The following is a 16767-nucleotide window of genomic DNA, read 5'->3' as shown; positions in this document are numbered from 1 at the left end:
AAGTGCCAAAGGGTGCCCTGCAGTCTTAGCACTGATGGAAACATGCCTTTATAAAAGCAGCTAGCAAGTAAGAATGTGGATTCTTTCAAGTTCAAAGTCAAGTACTTGAAGCCATCCAAACTGGCACAACAGTTTGCATGACTGCTTGCACTGGAATAGTGCAGGTACAACACATTTGGTGAACCCCTTATCCAGTTTGAGAACAAGCAAGACTCAAAACATAAATCTGTTTATGTGGTCCAGTTGGTTCATCTATTTACCCATTAACTTAAAATTCGGGTCTGCTAACCGGATCTGAGGATCCAGTTCTTTCTCCATCTTGCTTTTTTTTTTTTAAAAAAAACCCCAGCAATAATATAACAAAGTGTTTTTTGTTTGCATAATACCATATTTTTCGCTCCATAAGACGCACCAGACCACAAGACGCACCCAATTTTTGGAGGAGGAAAACAAGAAAAAAAATATTGTGAATCTCAGAAGCCAGAACAGCAAGAGGGATCGCTGCGCAGTGAAAGCAGCAATCCCTTTTGCTGTTCTGGCTTCTGGGATAGCTGCGCAGCCTGCATTCGCTCCTTAAGACGCACAGACATTTCCCCTTACTTTTTAGGAGGGGAAAAGTGAGTCTTATAGAGCAAAAAATACGGTAATAACATTTCCCATTTTTAAGTCACCTGCTCAGGAAAACCTGAGTCTGGGAAGCAATAGCACAGCCAAAGGTTGTGACCTTTCCCCTCTCTTTTTCTGCAGGAAAAATATACATTATATCTGATTTTAAGAGGGCTGAACCTTTAGTTGTAATCAGACAAAGACAGAAGTTTCACGTGCTTTACATACCCCTGGCGTCTTTTGCAGAAGAGTATGGTGTACTGCTCCAGGCCTACTTGCTACGTCAATAGGATTTGAAGTCTGCAATGAAAGGAGAAGACAATAAATAAAAGTTCCACTGCTCCAGCCATGATTTAATGAGACCCTGTTAAAACAGAAAGCTTGTAAATATGCAGAGTTAGTTAAGTTTAGTATGGTAGCTTAGTATGTTTTTGTAGGAAGGGTTTCAATTAAACGCCCTCTGAGAATTCAAGCTTGCTATTTGGTGCCTTAGGCCTGGATTTTTAGGCCTCTGTTGTAGCCAGGAGCACCTTCGCACAACCAAGATGGGTTCGGTGGCTCTGTCCTTTTCTGGAACCTCCCAGCCTGGCCACAGTGATTCATGCCCTATTTGGCTGTTGTTCGGATTATTGCTAATAGCCTGGGGGACTGCCTCTGAAGAGACGTGGAAATTTCAGCTGGTTCTGAATTCTGCAGCCAGATTTCTTATGGGGTTGGGATATAGGACATGTGTTGTACTGACTCATTTGGCTGCCTAGTTGCTGTCACTACATAAATAAGTGAGTGGCTCCTGAACTGGGTGAATGTAGTGCTGCTTTAAGTTCACCCTGTGTAGTTGCGGAATGTAAAAGGTAAAGGTAAAGGACCCCTAACAGTTAAGTCCAGTCGCAGATGACTCTGGGGTTGCGGTGCTCATCTTGCTTTACAGGCCAAAGGAGCTGGTGTTTGTCCTCAGACAGTTTTTCTGGGTCATGTGGCCAGCATGACTAAGCTGCTTCTGGTACAACGGAACACCAGAACCAGAGCAGCGCACGGAAACACCTTTTACCTTCCTGCCGGAGCAGTACCTATTTATCTGCTTGCACTTTTTGGCGTGCTTTTGAATTGCTAGGTTGGCAGGAGCAGGGACCGAGCAACAGGAGCTCACCCCCTTGCGGGGATTCGAACTGCCGACCTTCTGATGGCCAAGCCCAAGAGGCTCAGTGGTTTAGACCACAGCGCCACCTGCATCCCTTGTTGCGGAATGAGGTGCTCACAAAAAATGATATGACTTGCTCAGTAAGTGGCAGAGCTAGGGACAGATCCTTTTCTGACCAAGGTGTTCTCACCCCCTGGCATGTTTAATTGGTTGCAGAGGCTTTATCCTGAGAATCCCAATTGTAAAAGCTTTCAGCGCTCACGACTGTAGAGATCTTGGAAATATGGTAGAAAAGTGGAAACAGAGCGTACGATGGTAAATGCTTTGTGCGTCTGTGTCCCAAACATTCTGAAAGTTGACTTCTGAATAGGTTCATCACGGGATAGGGACCCATCATACTCAGCAGGATTGGACGGAAGCAATTTGCTGCCTCAGGCGGAACAGCAAAAAGCACCCTCAGAACAGTCAAGGAGTGCAGTAACCAAGGTCAGTTAAGATATTTAGGCAAGCTCCTTTCCCCCTCCCTGGTGGTATCAATACAAGAACAATAATAAAAGTGAATAGCAATTTGCTGCCCTTTCATAACCCCCCAAGCAGCTGCCTCACGGTAATTTGTGCAACATTCAGTGCTCTTCCCTCAGTTACCATATAGCCACTGGCTAGAAACCAGGGGTATGGAATCTTTATTAGTCTGCAGACCACATTCCCCTCATGTGCCACCTTCTGGGGGTCAGATGCTAAGGGGGGGGGGGAGGCAGAGGCAAAAAGCAGGTTGAGCAACCAATGCAAATCTTTGCTTTGTACAGTTCCAGCTACAGTGGTACCTCGGGTTACATACGCTTCAGGTTACAGATGCTTCAGGTTACAGACTCCGCTAACCCAGAAATAGTACCTTGGGTTAAGAACTTTGCTTCAGGATGAGAACAGAAATCGTGCTCCGGCAGCACGACAGCAGCGGGAGGTCCCATTAGCTAAAGTGGTGCTTCAGGTTAAGAACAGTTTCAGGTTAAGTACGAACCTCCGGAATGAATTAAGTACTTAACCTGAGGTACCACTGTATACAAAAGTTAGGGGTTTCTACGCCCCGCCCCACCTTTCGTCCAGGTAGGCAGGAGGCTTTACCACTGTTCAATGACACACTCCAGCCAGGCAAAATCGCCTGAGTGTTTGGGTGAGGGGTTTGTGGTCTAGGGTTGCACAGAGGTACAGTCCTAGGAAGGCTGCATCTGGCCCCAGACTAGAAGTTCCCCACCCCTGCTATAGACCCTTAGAAGCAGCCACATTCGTTTTGCTTTTTTGGACATAAATATAATTTGTTTTTTTAAATGATTTATTTTAGCTGTCAGCTTTGGGTGGTGGAGCCCATTCTACATCTAAGTCATGGTGTGTGCTACACTTTCTGGCTTCTTTGTGCAAAAAAGATTTTGCCTCATTAAAGGGAGATGAGCGCACATATTCCTGTGCATTCTTCTCTTCCTAGCAACAATGCTGCCCCTTCCTCACTGAAGACACATTTGCCTTTTATACATGTGCAATTGCACCACTGAGCTTGTACATCCATTCGCCTTGGAACCTTGCTAATTTCCTCTATTATTTTAGCAGGAGCAATAGCTGTTTATGGATGCAACTGTGCATGTTTAAAGGCTGCTGTTTTGAAACTAGATTTTTTTTATATATAAAAAAACACGGCCTGTAAATCTATGAGGAAGTAGGAAAAGCAGAAATCACACTATAGCATATGATTGGATAGAACACCAAAAGGTGTTTTTTTAATTTTTTGCCTGGGGTGCAATTCTGCACAGTAGTTAACCAAGCCCTGAGGTTATACCTCCAACCTGGCGTGATCGGTCCCAGGAGAGCCCTGTCTTGGCTTGTTGGAGGGAATGGGGCTCTGAGCCAGCAATCAGTCTTTTCCTTCCCATGGCACTGCACCTGTTGTTCTTCAAGATGAGTGCAGAAAGTTTAGCTAATTCCCTAGCTAGGCAGTTAACCGATTAAACGGGCCAAATTGCTGTCAGATTTCAAACAAGGAGGCTTAAGGAGCAACCTGCAAACATACTTCTGTAACTTAAGTATGAGAGGTCAAGGATGGTTTTAAAAGTTGAAAGAAAAAGAACAAAAGGACGCAACGAAAGAATCCTGAGTTGTGTGTGCAAAGGAGAGGGTGGGGGAGATTCTCCCATGAGCAGAAGGGCTGTCAGGCCCCTTTTGTGAACTGATGGGTAGGGAGGCAAAAATAACAGCTATGATGCATTTTAAGGTCACATCACATTAATAGTGTGAGTGATAGAGTGCCCTTTGGTCCTTCTGTCCCCCTGAAGACAGATGGAAATGCTTCCTTCGGCAAAGTAAATTGAATACTTTTGACCTTTTCAAGTTCTTAGCTCATGAGAAATGGCCTTTGGGAAAGTAGCTAAGAAGTTTGCAGTCAGGTTGGATTCATGTGGTGGGGATTTACATATGAGGCCTCGGGGAAGTGACATGAGAAGTGGGGAGGGAAACAAAAACAAACTCCTTGCTTCACAGGGCAAGGAGGACAGAATTCATTATGCCACGGTCAGCCACCGAATGCGTCTGTCATGATGATCTAGGGCTTAAGGCAGCCACATGGGAGGAAGAGGAAAGTTTGAGAAGAAAAAGGTTAGGATGATTTGTGTGGATTTCAGCTTTATCTTTTCTCCAAGGAGATGAATCATTATCGCTGCAAGTTGTGGATAATTTAGGTGCGTCCACATGCTCCCCATTCAGTCAAATATAGCAACACAATGTTGTAAATCTGAGGGACTGCTTTCCCCCTTGGGGAAGGTTCATGTGCTGTTAGAGAAGACTGGCCAATTTTGTTGCTATGCATCTCCTGTACACACAGTACAGCAGGGGGTGAGGATCCTACAACCTTGGGGCCAAACACAGCTCTTCCTATCTGGCCTTTGGGACTTCCCCCAGGCCATGTCACTGACTGCCCTGCTCTGTGTCCTCCTTGGGTGCTTTTGCCTAGTTGGGATATGTCTTTGAACCGAGAATGCAGCCTTCTACCCAAAGGCTGGTGTTACATTTCTTATTTGTCTGACTTTTGCCTCTGGCCCCACCCACAGTTGATACTTGCTCCCCACTCCGAAGGGTACCCATGAGGGAATGTGGCCCTCAGACCGATAAAAGATCCCCCATCCCTATGGTACAGAATCATTCAGAAATAATTTATCTACTGACTACATTCATACAACCAGTTGCCTCATGTTGATTAGAGCCTGGTTGTTGGGAAGTGGGGTGGGGTGGGGAACTCAAACTGACTAGATAAAAGCCCTAAAAGGCTGTCAGAGTTCCATCTATTTAAGAACGTCAGTATCCCACCATTTCAGAACCAACCAAGGCATCTTAATGCACATTTAGGCAAACAAGAAAACACACGCCACTCTGGTGGACTGACCACACGGGAGAGAAATGAGAGAAGAGCAGAGCAATAAGGCAGCACAGGTAGTGGGGGAGTGGAGTGACCAAGGTGGCATGGGGGAGGGGAGCAGAAAGACCAGGGTGCATGGATGTAACCCGAAATCAAGTACATGAATAGAAATACTTAACTAATTGAGATTCTGCCCCCCCAAAAAAACATAAAGCTTGCCCCCCAACAAAAATCCTGGCTATGTCCATGCAAGGGCGAATGGGGGGGTGGAAAGAGAAAATGAACTGGACAGGGTGGCAAGGGGGGAAGGTAGCCTCACGGGGGGCACCTTTGCCAGGCCCTTCAAATCTGGCAATAATACTGGGGACCCACTCATCTAATCTGGACTGTGCTCATAAAATGGAGTCTCACAACGGCTGGAGCACGTTGCAGAAGAATATGGAAAACAGTGGTTGTCTTGGACCAATTTTATGAGGTGTGAAGAGGGTGGTTTTTCTGGTCAAATTCCTTCCTTCTAAATAGTGGCTTACATGAAATTGCAAGAAATCCCTAGGCCCACTCTATATTGCTGGTGTGCATCTAATGATGAAATCAAGCAGAAAACAGCAATCTGGAGCAAAGAACCGTGCAATCAGGCTGTGAAGCAGCCCACAAATTTGCAAAATTAATATATAAACAAGAAAATTAAAAATAGCAAAAAACTAGATTCAGAGTCCCAATGACTGCACTAGGCTTGCTGAACAACTGGTCTGACTTAGCATAAGATAGCTCCTTCCATGAAACAGCTTGGTAATAAAGACAGAAACCAAAGGATGACCATTGTCTAGTGCAGTGTTTCCCAACCACTGTTCCGCGGCACACTAGTGTGCCGCGAGATGTTGCCTGGTGTGCCGCGAGATGTTGCCTGGAGGGAGGCGGGCGAGTCGGGCGGTGAGAGGCGGGGCGGCGGCGGCGAGGAGAGGCCGCCCAGCGCGGGGCTCTCGCCGTCTGCCTGCCTGGCTGCCTGCGAGCTCGGCGGGCAGCGCCTCCGTCCGCAGCGCCCGCCTCGCGGCTCTCATTCCCTGCCCCTGCCAAAGCTCACCCAGCCAAGCCGCGCTCTCCTTCCTGCCTCGCTTTGCTGCCTCCTCCCCCCCACCCCCAAAGCTTGGAGGTTCCCCGGCAAAGGGGAGGGGGGAAAATTGAAACTTACACTTTCGTGCGTCCCTCCCGGCGTGACGCTGCACGCTGACGTCACGGGGCTGTAATGGTGGTGTGCCTCGAGATTTTTTTCATGAAACAAGTGTGCCTTTGCCCAAAAAAGGTTGGGAAACACTGGTCTAGTGCAGGGGTTGTCAACCTGGTCCCCACCGCCCACTAGTGGGTGTTTCAGGATTCTAGGTGGGCAGTAGGGGGTTCTATGGCACAAGCTGAATCCTCCTTCCATCGAGCACTGGTGGGCGGTAAGGAAATCTTACCATCAAGAAAGATGCATTAGTGGGCGGAAGGTATAAAAAGGTTGATTACCCCTGGTCTAGTGCATTAGCTGTTGTCCTAAAGGTTTTGAAGCTGCTGTATTAACTGAAATTACTCCATCAAGAAATGAAGACCCCTGATTTGAGTCAATCCAGTTGGTTCTGCAAGGAAGTGGCAACCACAGTTGTTTGGAGGCATCCACTTCCTCCAAACCCACATCCCGCGCCAAAACTGAGTGGGGAAATGGCTGTACAAAGATCATCCCTTTGGGCACGCATCCTCCACATGCCAGCAGAGGGTAAACAGGGTTACAACCAGTGAGGGACAGCTCAAAATCAGACCCACTGTGTCACAGCAAACAGAGCGTTGGATTTGGACCAGGAAAGCCTATGGACAAACCTCTGTTTAATCATGAGGCTCATTAGGTGACCTTAAGCCACTCACCATCTTTCAGTCTAACCAGCCCTCACAGGCTTGCTATGGGGGGAACTGCCCCGCAAGCTCTTTGGGCAATAAATGCACAGAAAGTTAGGTTAAGATCAGGAATGCTTTTGAAAAGGAGAGATGGGAGCCTGGAAATACAGGTCCTTATATTACTGTCTTCCACAAAGGTCGTAATTCTCACTCATGTATGCAAGTTCACAAAAGAATTTTGTGCAAGTTCACAAAAGAATGTATGCAAGTTCACAAAAAGGCTCCACCTGAACCCTAAGCTTATCGTTCAAACTGCAGACTACATTTTATGTATATTTGCAATGCAGATAGCGAAACTGCCTCTTCGGCAAATGCTCTTCCTTTTATCTCTGCATGGAGATATGTCTGCAGAAGCCGCTGGAGCTTTGGGGGGTTGCATTTCCTCACCCTTCTAAAAATCTACAATCCTACACTACAATTCTATACCCACTAACCCAGGATTAAGTCCCACTGAATTCAGTGGGGTTTACTTTTTACAGCTCGGATCACATTGCTCATGTTTCTATAAAGACTTTACAAATGGAAAGAGAGCAATCTCAAGCCTGGCACCATGAGAGCTTTTAAGCAACAAACGTAGTAAGAGAGACGGTAAAAACTAGCTGAGCCTTCTACTACAACACCATTAGGGCCACCCTCCATGCTATATGTAAGTTTCTTTGTTTGCTAACATTGGGTGGGGTGGTTGCCAGTGTTTAAGGGATACAGGGTCACCCTCAGAAGCCTAAAGTTACTATGCTATTGGTGATCTCAGCTCCCTAAAAAAATCAAAAATCTCTGTGTTTTGTTTGTTGGGTTGTTAAGGGGTTTCTTCAGTATCAGTGGAGCAATACCACTGCTTTGGCCTGGCCCAGTTTCCAGCTCCAGAGCATGGAGGGTAGTTATCTCTTTACACTTTACACACTAGGAGCCCTACTGCAGAATAATGTGGCCTTTTTCTTCTGCACAGCCATTTCAGAAGTTGTCCATTATGAGCTGTATTCTTGTGTTAATATAAACATGATATCCAGAATTCTAAGTATCAGTTGACATGTCTGCAAAACTGCTTCAGGATTTGAGTGTCTGCAAGAGACAACAGGGATGGGAACAGATAAGCCACACAGGCTAATCTGACTAAGCACATATTGTGTTTGCTTAAGTTCTAAAAAATCTTATTTGAAGCGTAGCACTCTCTTCTGATAAAGAGCCAGCATCTACCCCAGCCCTTCCAAGCCACATTTCTACAAAACAGTTGGGGCTGCCTACATTATTTTCACTTGGCTTCCCTATATGATACTAGTTACCCAGTGGTAAGGGAAAGGCTAATTGCAAACAGAGGCTGCAGCTTAGCTGATCAGTTTCACAGATGGTGTAGTTTCTGCTGGTGAGTTTCATTGCAGCTGTCTGATGACCGATTTGAGAGTGGCTGCAGTTTCAGAACCATTTGGTACGCACAGAATCTTTTGCTGCAGAGGTGTAAGGGGGGGGGGAAGTTGGATGGTAGGTGTGTGCAGGGGCCCAAAGATTCGCCTTATATGTGCATCTCTGTGTTTTAAAACTGTCAACTGTACTGGCTCCATTTCAGTCTGTAATTCAGACTCAAAGGCACTTTGTATAAAATGAAGCTTTGCATTCCCCATTCACTATAATGGGGAATGTAAAAATAGCTATGACGCTTTCCTGTTTGATAAAAGTGGATGAAATGTTTGCAGAGTTCTGCTTTGTTTTTTGGATAGAGCAAAGCAACATAGGATTTAAAACAAAACAAAACAAAAACCCCTGAAAGGAATCTTTTAATTGGTACAAAAATTCTCCATGGATGTGCTTTAGCAAAATATACAAACAAACCCACAGCTCTTCAGTTCTCAACAGGCAGTATTATGGGCAGCCTCACTTTTTGCAAAGCCCATGGACCCTGGGAAACATGGAGATACAGGAAAACTAAGACAACACTAGAGTTTGTGGGGATTCTGATCAGACTTAAAGGGGTTGATTGACATCACACTTTGACTCGGTGGGGTGGGGGAGACCCCTGATTCACCTCATCATTTGACCCTCACACAGAACTGATGCACACCCCTATTGTGTACCTATATACCGCACCAGGCACTTGGCTATTTTTGCCCCATGTGCACACATCCAGAATTCTTACAGTGTATACGCACAATAAAATACGCACATGAAGAAAAAGAGCTCCATTCCCCAAATACCTGCCTATAGAAAAAAGGTACTGCAAAGCAGCTGTGGAGCCCAATCCAGAAGCGATTGGGGAGACCTGCTCGCTGCCCACTAACATCACCCATGCAGCTTCTAGTAAAATAATTGTGTTAGGTCATCACAGTCAATGGGCAACAACAACAAAAATGAGTCTGTGGAAAAAATGAAACCATAATAAATTTGTACCTTCGGCTGAAATGCTCCCTGAAGTGACCCAAAAGGACCTGAATGTGGAAGCAGAGGTGGCATCCCAGGCATTGCTGGAGGATAGCTTGGAAAGAACTAAGAAGGGGGAAAGGGAGGGCGGGAAGAGAGAGAAAAGAAGAGAGGTGGTTACATTACAGATAAGTAATAGATGTGAGAGACAAGTTTGGTGCAAATCGTAGGAACTTGTTGTTCCACAACAAAAATTACCAAATCAATTTCAAGCCCTTTATTGGTTAGACGCTGAGGGAGCTTGCCTAACTCATGATTCCTTCAAGAGCTCATTTTTAACAAGCAAACAACTAACCCACTTTAAATATGCTGTATCGTTTAAGGAGGAGACCATTTTAAAGGAATATTCCATTTTCATGTACTCACTCAAATCACATTTGCAAATATTTTGATTGCGAGCTTGGTGACCTGCTATCCAATCTCTAAAGAGATTTGTACTTCTGAGTAACTCGCAAGTCTTCTGCATTTGGCCTCTTCTGAGAGACTTGGTTTGTATCGAGGGTGAATTTACCCAGTGTGTTAAGCAGCTCCCAGCACTAAAATGAACGCACCCTTTCTAGTGAAACACAAATGTTACCCTTACTGTGGATCAGGAGCCTAAATCTGCCTTTCTAGCTGGATGTTGGGAATCTCTATAAGCCTTGCCCCCTCCCAAGGTCACACCCCTCTGCACCCTAGAATAACAGAATTGAAGAGGTGGAAGGGATCACAAGGGTCATCTAGTCCAACCTCTGCAGTGCAGGAATCTTTTGCTCAACGTGGGGCTCAAACTCACAACCCTGAGATTAAGAGTCTCATGGTCTATCAATGGATAGAAGCACCCTGCCTTGCTGGAATGTGTCCTTGAACTATAATAATGCCTTTCATTTCCTGGATGGAGAGGTATATATGTGTGTGTGTAGAAAACCACTCACTTTTGCCTAGTTTTAATGTGGCCTACTATGTCACATGTATTGACCTGCCCACTTTGCCTCTTTCCCCACCCATCAATGTTATATTGCCCCTGGAAGGTTCCCTGTGACAAAATGCGGCTCTTGGGCTCAAAAGAGTTTCCCATCTCTGCTACAGATCACCTACACAATCCTTCATTGGAATCATGGCATCAGCAAGAGGTGTTCAGGAAGGGCTACCACAATCAGTGGGTGATATGAAGGACATATTGCATTAGCATTATACGATGCCCTAGACATCACACCATCAAGGCAAGCTAGTTGTTGAACAAGAGTATTGCCTTATTCAGCTCGAGAGACCTAAAGAGAAGGATGCAAAGCTCTAAAGACTACACTCCCATCCTTAGACAATGGGAGCAGGCCTGCTGTGTGCCGCTACTGTAGTTTATCCATATATTTTTTTAATTTTATCTTCGGAGCACTAAGTGTTAGAAAATTGGTTGTTGTTTTTAGCAAACGAAAGCAGAGATTCTCAGAATGAGCAATCCTGTGTTTGTGATTGCTGTCCAACTGCACAGAACTGCACAGCTCTGCTTATGCACCCAATTATACAGCCTGAAACTTTTTGTAACGGTCCTGCTTTTGCCAGAGCAGGATGTCACTGTAGTAACAGCTGTCAAGCCTCTTTTCTACATACATATTTAAGGTGGGGTTGCCAGTCCTCAAGAAAGCATTAAATGCTTTCCTCCGGGGGGGGGGGGAGAGACATTTCCAACAGATGTCTATAAGAAGCAAAAGGGACATCCATGGGACAACGGATGCTCTTTTGAGAAGAATGGAAAGCTTTCATTTTTACCAGAGGGGGAAAATTAGCCTCTGCTACCATTCTTAATTCTGCTATTATAGCTCTCCTGCAAAACATGCCACTTTAGCAAGTGTGAAAGCAGCCTGCTTGGGATCTTTAATCTTTATCTGCCTCCCAGTTACAAGGTAATTACCACAGTTGCCAACCATGAAGTCCACTATTATCAGCACACACTTTTAATTTTCCACAGTATGCGGTCCCAGAACGCTGCTTCTGATGCAGCAACTGATAAAAAGGAACGGCAGAGCAAGGGCAGGCAGTAAGTGTACCAACAGGCAAGCAATTCTAGAGTGTTGCTGAAAGGCTTGAATTCAGACACTATCCTTTATATCAGGATGACTGGCTGAAGAATCCTGTTTAGCATGAAAGCTCATTTATTCTTACTGTGACAAAACTGGCCCAATTAAAGAAACAACAACCAGACATGCCATTATTGCTTTTGCACAGTAGTCTCTGACACTAGCATGGCAGCGGCTGTTTGCATCATTTTTTGGCTTCTTATCAATGAGTGTTTTTGAAGTTACAGATGAGAAATTTTCTTTTTTAAGACTGGCAGGATATTTTGGTGTACAAGTTAGTTCCCATCTTGAGAGAAGATTTTGATAATGAGTTGTCACAATGTCGGGAAAGCTGATAACGTATTTCCATGTGGCATTCTGTTAGGGTAACTGAACAGAACTGGACTAGACAGCAGTGGCTATGGGAATGGATTCACAAATGTCTGAAAGAATCAGCTTAAGAAATAATTACAATGCATGGCTGTCATCTCAGAAAGAGCTATCAACTGGAATTTCACAAGCGTCTATTATGCCCATGGACCACTTTTGTTCAATCTTATAATTAGAGATTTACATATATAGTTTTATCAAATATGCTGAGGATATAAAGCCAGGAGGTGGTGCATACACTCTGGATGACAGCATCAATAATTCAGAACACCTACACTAAATTTGGAGAGAGAAAAGAGCCGAAAGTGACAAAAAATCTTATAGACAAGTTATTGGAATTAGGTGAGCTATGTCCAGTAAATAAGTAACGAAAAATGCATAAAATGGAGAATAATGGTGACAGATCTATTCCTGGGGAATAGCAGTACTGAACAAGGCCAGCAGAGTTAAAATATATCCAATTTTAACTCTGCTGGCCTTGTTCAGTACTGAGTTTGTTCAGTGAGCTAGTGTGTGCCTGTTTAGTTTTCTAACACTTTCTAACCACAGGACAAAAGTGAGCCCCTAACCCCTGGCTGGTCTACAACTGAACTACTGTGTTATGCTTGAGTCACTAAATTTGAAGAAAGATGTATGAAGACTGGAAGACACTAGCTTAGTTCTCATTGTGGTGGTATAACAGGTGCTGGGCTGTAACACCTCAGCCTATAGCTCACATGGTTCAGAACTCCTTCCCATCAAAGACTAGTAGTCAATGAGAAGGGTTCTAGCATAGTCTTCTTCTGGATATGTTAGTTTTTATATGTGCAGGGAATGCTTTTGGATGAAGAGGTTCATGTGAGTTCCAGCTCAGAATCAGCAGCGGTATTGTACAGACTTAGCATTTCTTTTGCAATCCTACTCAGAAGCAAGTTTCAATGGGCAATACTCCCAAGCAAATAGGTATAGGATTGTAGCCTGAGAAACAGGTGTCAGAAAGCAGCAACCAACACTGAATTAGAGGAAGAACATTTGATGAATGATTGAATTAAAGGAATTTTATGGTGTTAAAATAAACTTAAGGGAAGGGAATTCACTTAAAAACAACAACACAGAGACAAGAGCTAAAGCTTGCTACATCAAATACCTGCAAGGAAAGCCACCAGCAAGTTCAAACATAGAAACCAAAACCAAATAAAAAAATAAAAACCCAAACCCACAAATGCACTCACGTTGGAATGTCGAAAATAAGGGTTATCAAGTTTGGGAGCGTACTTGTCGAACTGGAAGAAAAAGAGAAATAAGACAAAAACAAATGAGAATATATTTCTTCAGCACTGGGTTGCAATCTAAGCACAATGAAGCATGCTCCCAGGTGTATAACATCCAGTTTAGCTAGTGTTTTGTTTTTTTTTGAGGGAGGTGGCAGTGGGGAGTTTATTTTAAGGGCACGTGTATATATTCCAAACTTCACAGCCTCTTAAACCTGCACCTTTGCAATGGGAAAGCAGCAAGTTCAGGCATCTAGCACATAAATCTTTACCATCGCCTACAAACTTCCTCAAGAAGCCAGTCAACACCCTAAATCATTTCTAAAAGTTAGATTTTATGATACAGCTGTATGAGCTGGAGCAGAACTTAAGAGAATCTACCAGCACTCATCTCATTTTTCTAAAATCACGCAGCCCTTACTTAGCTCAGCCAGCTCCTTGAAAAAAGGCGTAAGAAAGATCAGACAAGACTGCAAGATAGATCCACCCACTGTGGATCTGCCCTCATGTTTTTTGTCCTGGCGTTTTGTCCCCTTGCACTGTGCACCTGACCTATGCCCCCATCAGTATTCTTTCCATGCCCCGTGAAGAATGTGCACATTCCAATCTTAAGCAAAAGGGAGGTGTGCTGGGGGAAGGCGCAGAATGGTGAGCAATGACCCCTTTGAAATGCCACTCGTTCAGCAAGCCAGCTGTTGTGTGCTCTCCTCCATACAGGAGAGCAGATTTGCAATTGTGTTAATTACAGTTATTACCGGAGTCATGTACCCTCCAGTGTAAATACTATAAATTACTAAAACACATGCAGCTGGCGGTTTCAACGCCACCCGCTCTGGCATTAGGATTAATAAACCCATTTAGTGGAATATAAGAAGATGGGAGCTCAGGCACAACAAAAGAGGGTGCGGCAAAGCTGTTTTCACTCTTCAGCTTGACATCAACAGGGCGTGGGTGGGCAGGAAGGGAACTCTTTTTCCAGCAAGATCAGATATCAGGATTCTTAAACAACATGCCAGGCCTTCAAGGAAAAGTTCTGAGATTGCTTTATGAAAGAAGGGGAGTAGGGAGGTATTTGCACGTTGCATAAACACCTGTGGATGGACATTGGGGGAGGCAGAAATGGCTCTCATTGTCCTGCAGTTAAGCGGATTAGAAGCAAACAATGTCGTCATACCATCAGCCAGTGTGGTAAAGAAAGGCAAGAAATGTCATTTCCTATGAGCTTGCCCCACAATGCCTGTTTTGGAACATTTGTTGCTTCGCTACAAAAGAAAGCAGTGCGTTCCTTCAAAAAGAGAGAAAATATTGAATCTTGCTTTATGCAGTGTACCAAAAAAATAAAAATAAACATTGCCTTGTGTGAAAAAAGGCTGTTTGGAGAATTTACAAAACTGAGAACAGCAGCAGTGGAAAAGGAACAAAACCAAATGGCATCACTGTAAAACCTGAGAGCCAAGGAGGCAGGAAAAGCTCTAGCTTTTCTGCAGGATTTGGACCCTGCTAAAGTTTTGTTGTCCCATCAAACAAACCCTTGCTGGAACAGCCAATGACAGGCTCTGAGAAGTTAGTAAAGGGGTGGAGCTTTCAGCCATGGGTGGATGGTATTGTTTAAAAGCAACTTGAATGTTCCAGATATCCTGTCTGGGAAGAAACTGTAAAACAACCTCAAAGCCTGAAGAAGCCCCTCACCCTTGCCATAAGCAAGCACAGCCCATGTTAAAAAATTGGCATGTATTTATTGTGTCTTGAGTTGCCCAGTCAAATGTTGAGTTAGTGAGTGGGTGGTATAGCAACAGATGGCAATGATGCAAAAATATTGAAACCAAGCAGCACAGGCAAATTATTATGGCAAGGCAGGAGTCAGAATGATCAACCAGTGTGGCCATAGGTCTATTGCACAATGATGTTGACCTCTCTTGTGTTAACAAAACAATCAACTTATTGCAATAAAAGCTATTTCCTGCCCTCTCAACTCTCACTTTCATAGAAGATTCTCGCTTTGGTGCGAGTCCTGCAATATATGCTCCTTGCTTTGCTGGCCTATTTCCACTTGGCCTGGGAAGGGTAGGGCATGACTGACCAGCTACAACAACTGCTGCTTCTGCTTAAGGGGCCAGAGACCATCCTACCTGTGAGTCCTGCAGGACCTGCTGCTCAGGATGCCATTGTATATATTGTTGGGAGTTTTAGTTGGAGTCAATACTTAATTTTGGATATTAAAATTAGTGCTGTTATGAACTATGTGGGGATTGTTTGATTTTATTGTATACCTACTGAGCTGTTTCCATTTATTGTTTGTGACTATGAAAATGTTGCTGCGTTCTTCTGATTATGTAAATCTTTTCATGCCATAAGCCATTTTGAGCATGGTTTAACGATGTAAAGTTGGCATACAAATACACAGTGATGATGAAATTTTTATACCCTGCCCTTTCTGTCACAGTCAGACATGCTTATCTGTGGGGTGCCCTTCCCATCTTACTTTTATGATATAAGCAGTGCTTTCCCCCCAAAAAAAAATGTTTAGGGGTATTCTCATTTTCCTACTCATATTGTAATACTGCCCCTCAATGAGGCCAAACGTAGATTCACAAAATGTTTCGGGGTATGCATACTCCTGCGTCGTCGTCCCCCCCGAAAAAAAGCACTGGATATAAGAATAAGAATATCCAGTGCTTTTTTTCTGGGGGGGGACACAGGAGTATGCATAGCAATGCCCATGTTGCAATAAGTCTGTGAGATATATGAAATCATGCCTGTATGTTCCCTCCCATATGCCCAGATGCTATTATGTCAGCTGCCTGAAATGCCTAAGAGGAGAAAACTTGCATGACCATCCCACATTACATGTTGCACCCCCTTCTCTAGAAACAGAGCTTGGCAAAAGGTTTGCAGAAAAGTAGCCGCGTGGTGGGGCCCATCGAGAAGAAGCAGCAGGTTGCAACCTACGGAAACTTACTGTATTAAATACTAGTTTGAAAGCAGTGCAACTGAAGGTGGCAACTTTAAATAACCGCATCCTTATGAGGATGCACTTTTCACAGAAAAGTGTGCATCTCAAAGAGCTGGTGCTGGCATGGTTGTTTTGGCCAGAGGTGTCTCTACTTATCCTCACATTTTGGGAGGGGGTACGCATCAGGGGAGGTGCAGTGGGCGGCATCTGGGGCAGGCTGGATGGAAAATGGCTGAATGTGTGCTGGTGGGTGTGTTGGTGCTGGTGGGTGTGTTGGTGCTGGTGGAACTCCGCCCTCAGCAGCGGCACCGGGCCAAGAGAGGCACCGGTCCTGTCCGAACTCTGAACCAAAAAACGATTATTCAGCTCTTGCCTGAGCAGCTCGTGATCTAGAAGAGGGAGAGAGAGAGAGGGAGAGGGGACAGGGAAAAGACACAAGGGCACAACGGCCTGTGAGTTTCACAAAAGACGTAGAAGAAAAAGAGTCAAGATATTCACCTGGCATTCCCTGTTTCTGCAGGTCATGCTGTGGTGGTTTTCTACGTGAGGACTCATTGGTGGAGGTAAGAGAGATGCCTGTGACAAAGTACCAATCAGAATCCCCGAATGAGGCTGGCAATACATGATTGGTTGGTTGAATGATATCAACAGGCTGGTATCTAAAG

The 16767-nt window shown here is 44.6% G+C and overlaps 1 protein-coding gene across 11 annotated transcripts in view; it reads right to left on the bottom strand.

Moving 5' to 3' along the window:
- Positions 1-16767, bottom strand: part of FBRSL1 (fibrosin like 1) — a 792844-nt gene that overhangs the window by 19705 nt on the left and 756372 nt on the right. For 7 of the 11 annotated variants that reach the window (XM_081174689.1, XM_081174685.1, XM_081174688.1 and 4 more), the window contains 4 exons: positions 16601-16761; positions 13111-13161; positions 9447-9542; positions 835-906 (listed from right to left, as the gene is read on the bottom strand). In XM_081174689.1, coding sequence (XP_081030815.1) covers positions 835-906; positions 9447-9542; positions 13111-13161; positions 16601-16761 — 380 coding nt within the window. Of the gene's footprint in view, positions 1-834; positions 907-9446; positions 9543-13110; positions 13162-16264; positions 16492-16600; positions 16762-16767 lie in introns of all 11 variants that reach the window. The other 4 variants (XM_081174684.1, XM_081174690.1, XM_081174687.1 and 1 more) reach the window with 1 other exon arrangement.

Source organism: Podarcis bocagei, assembly GCF_964188305.1.
Source record: "Podarcis bocagei genome assembly, chromosome: 16".
Classification (NCBI taxonomy): Eukaryota; Metazoa; Chordata; class Lepidosauria; order Squamata; family Lacertidae; genus Podarcis; species Podarcis bocagei.
The sequence above is the reverse complement of the archived record's forward strand: the minus strand, read 5'-3'. Positions and strand labels throughout refer to the sequence as shown.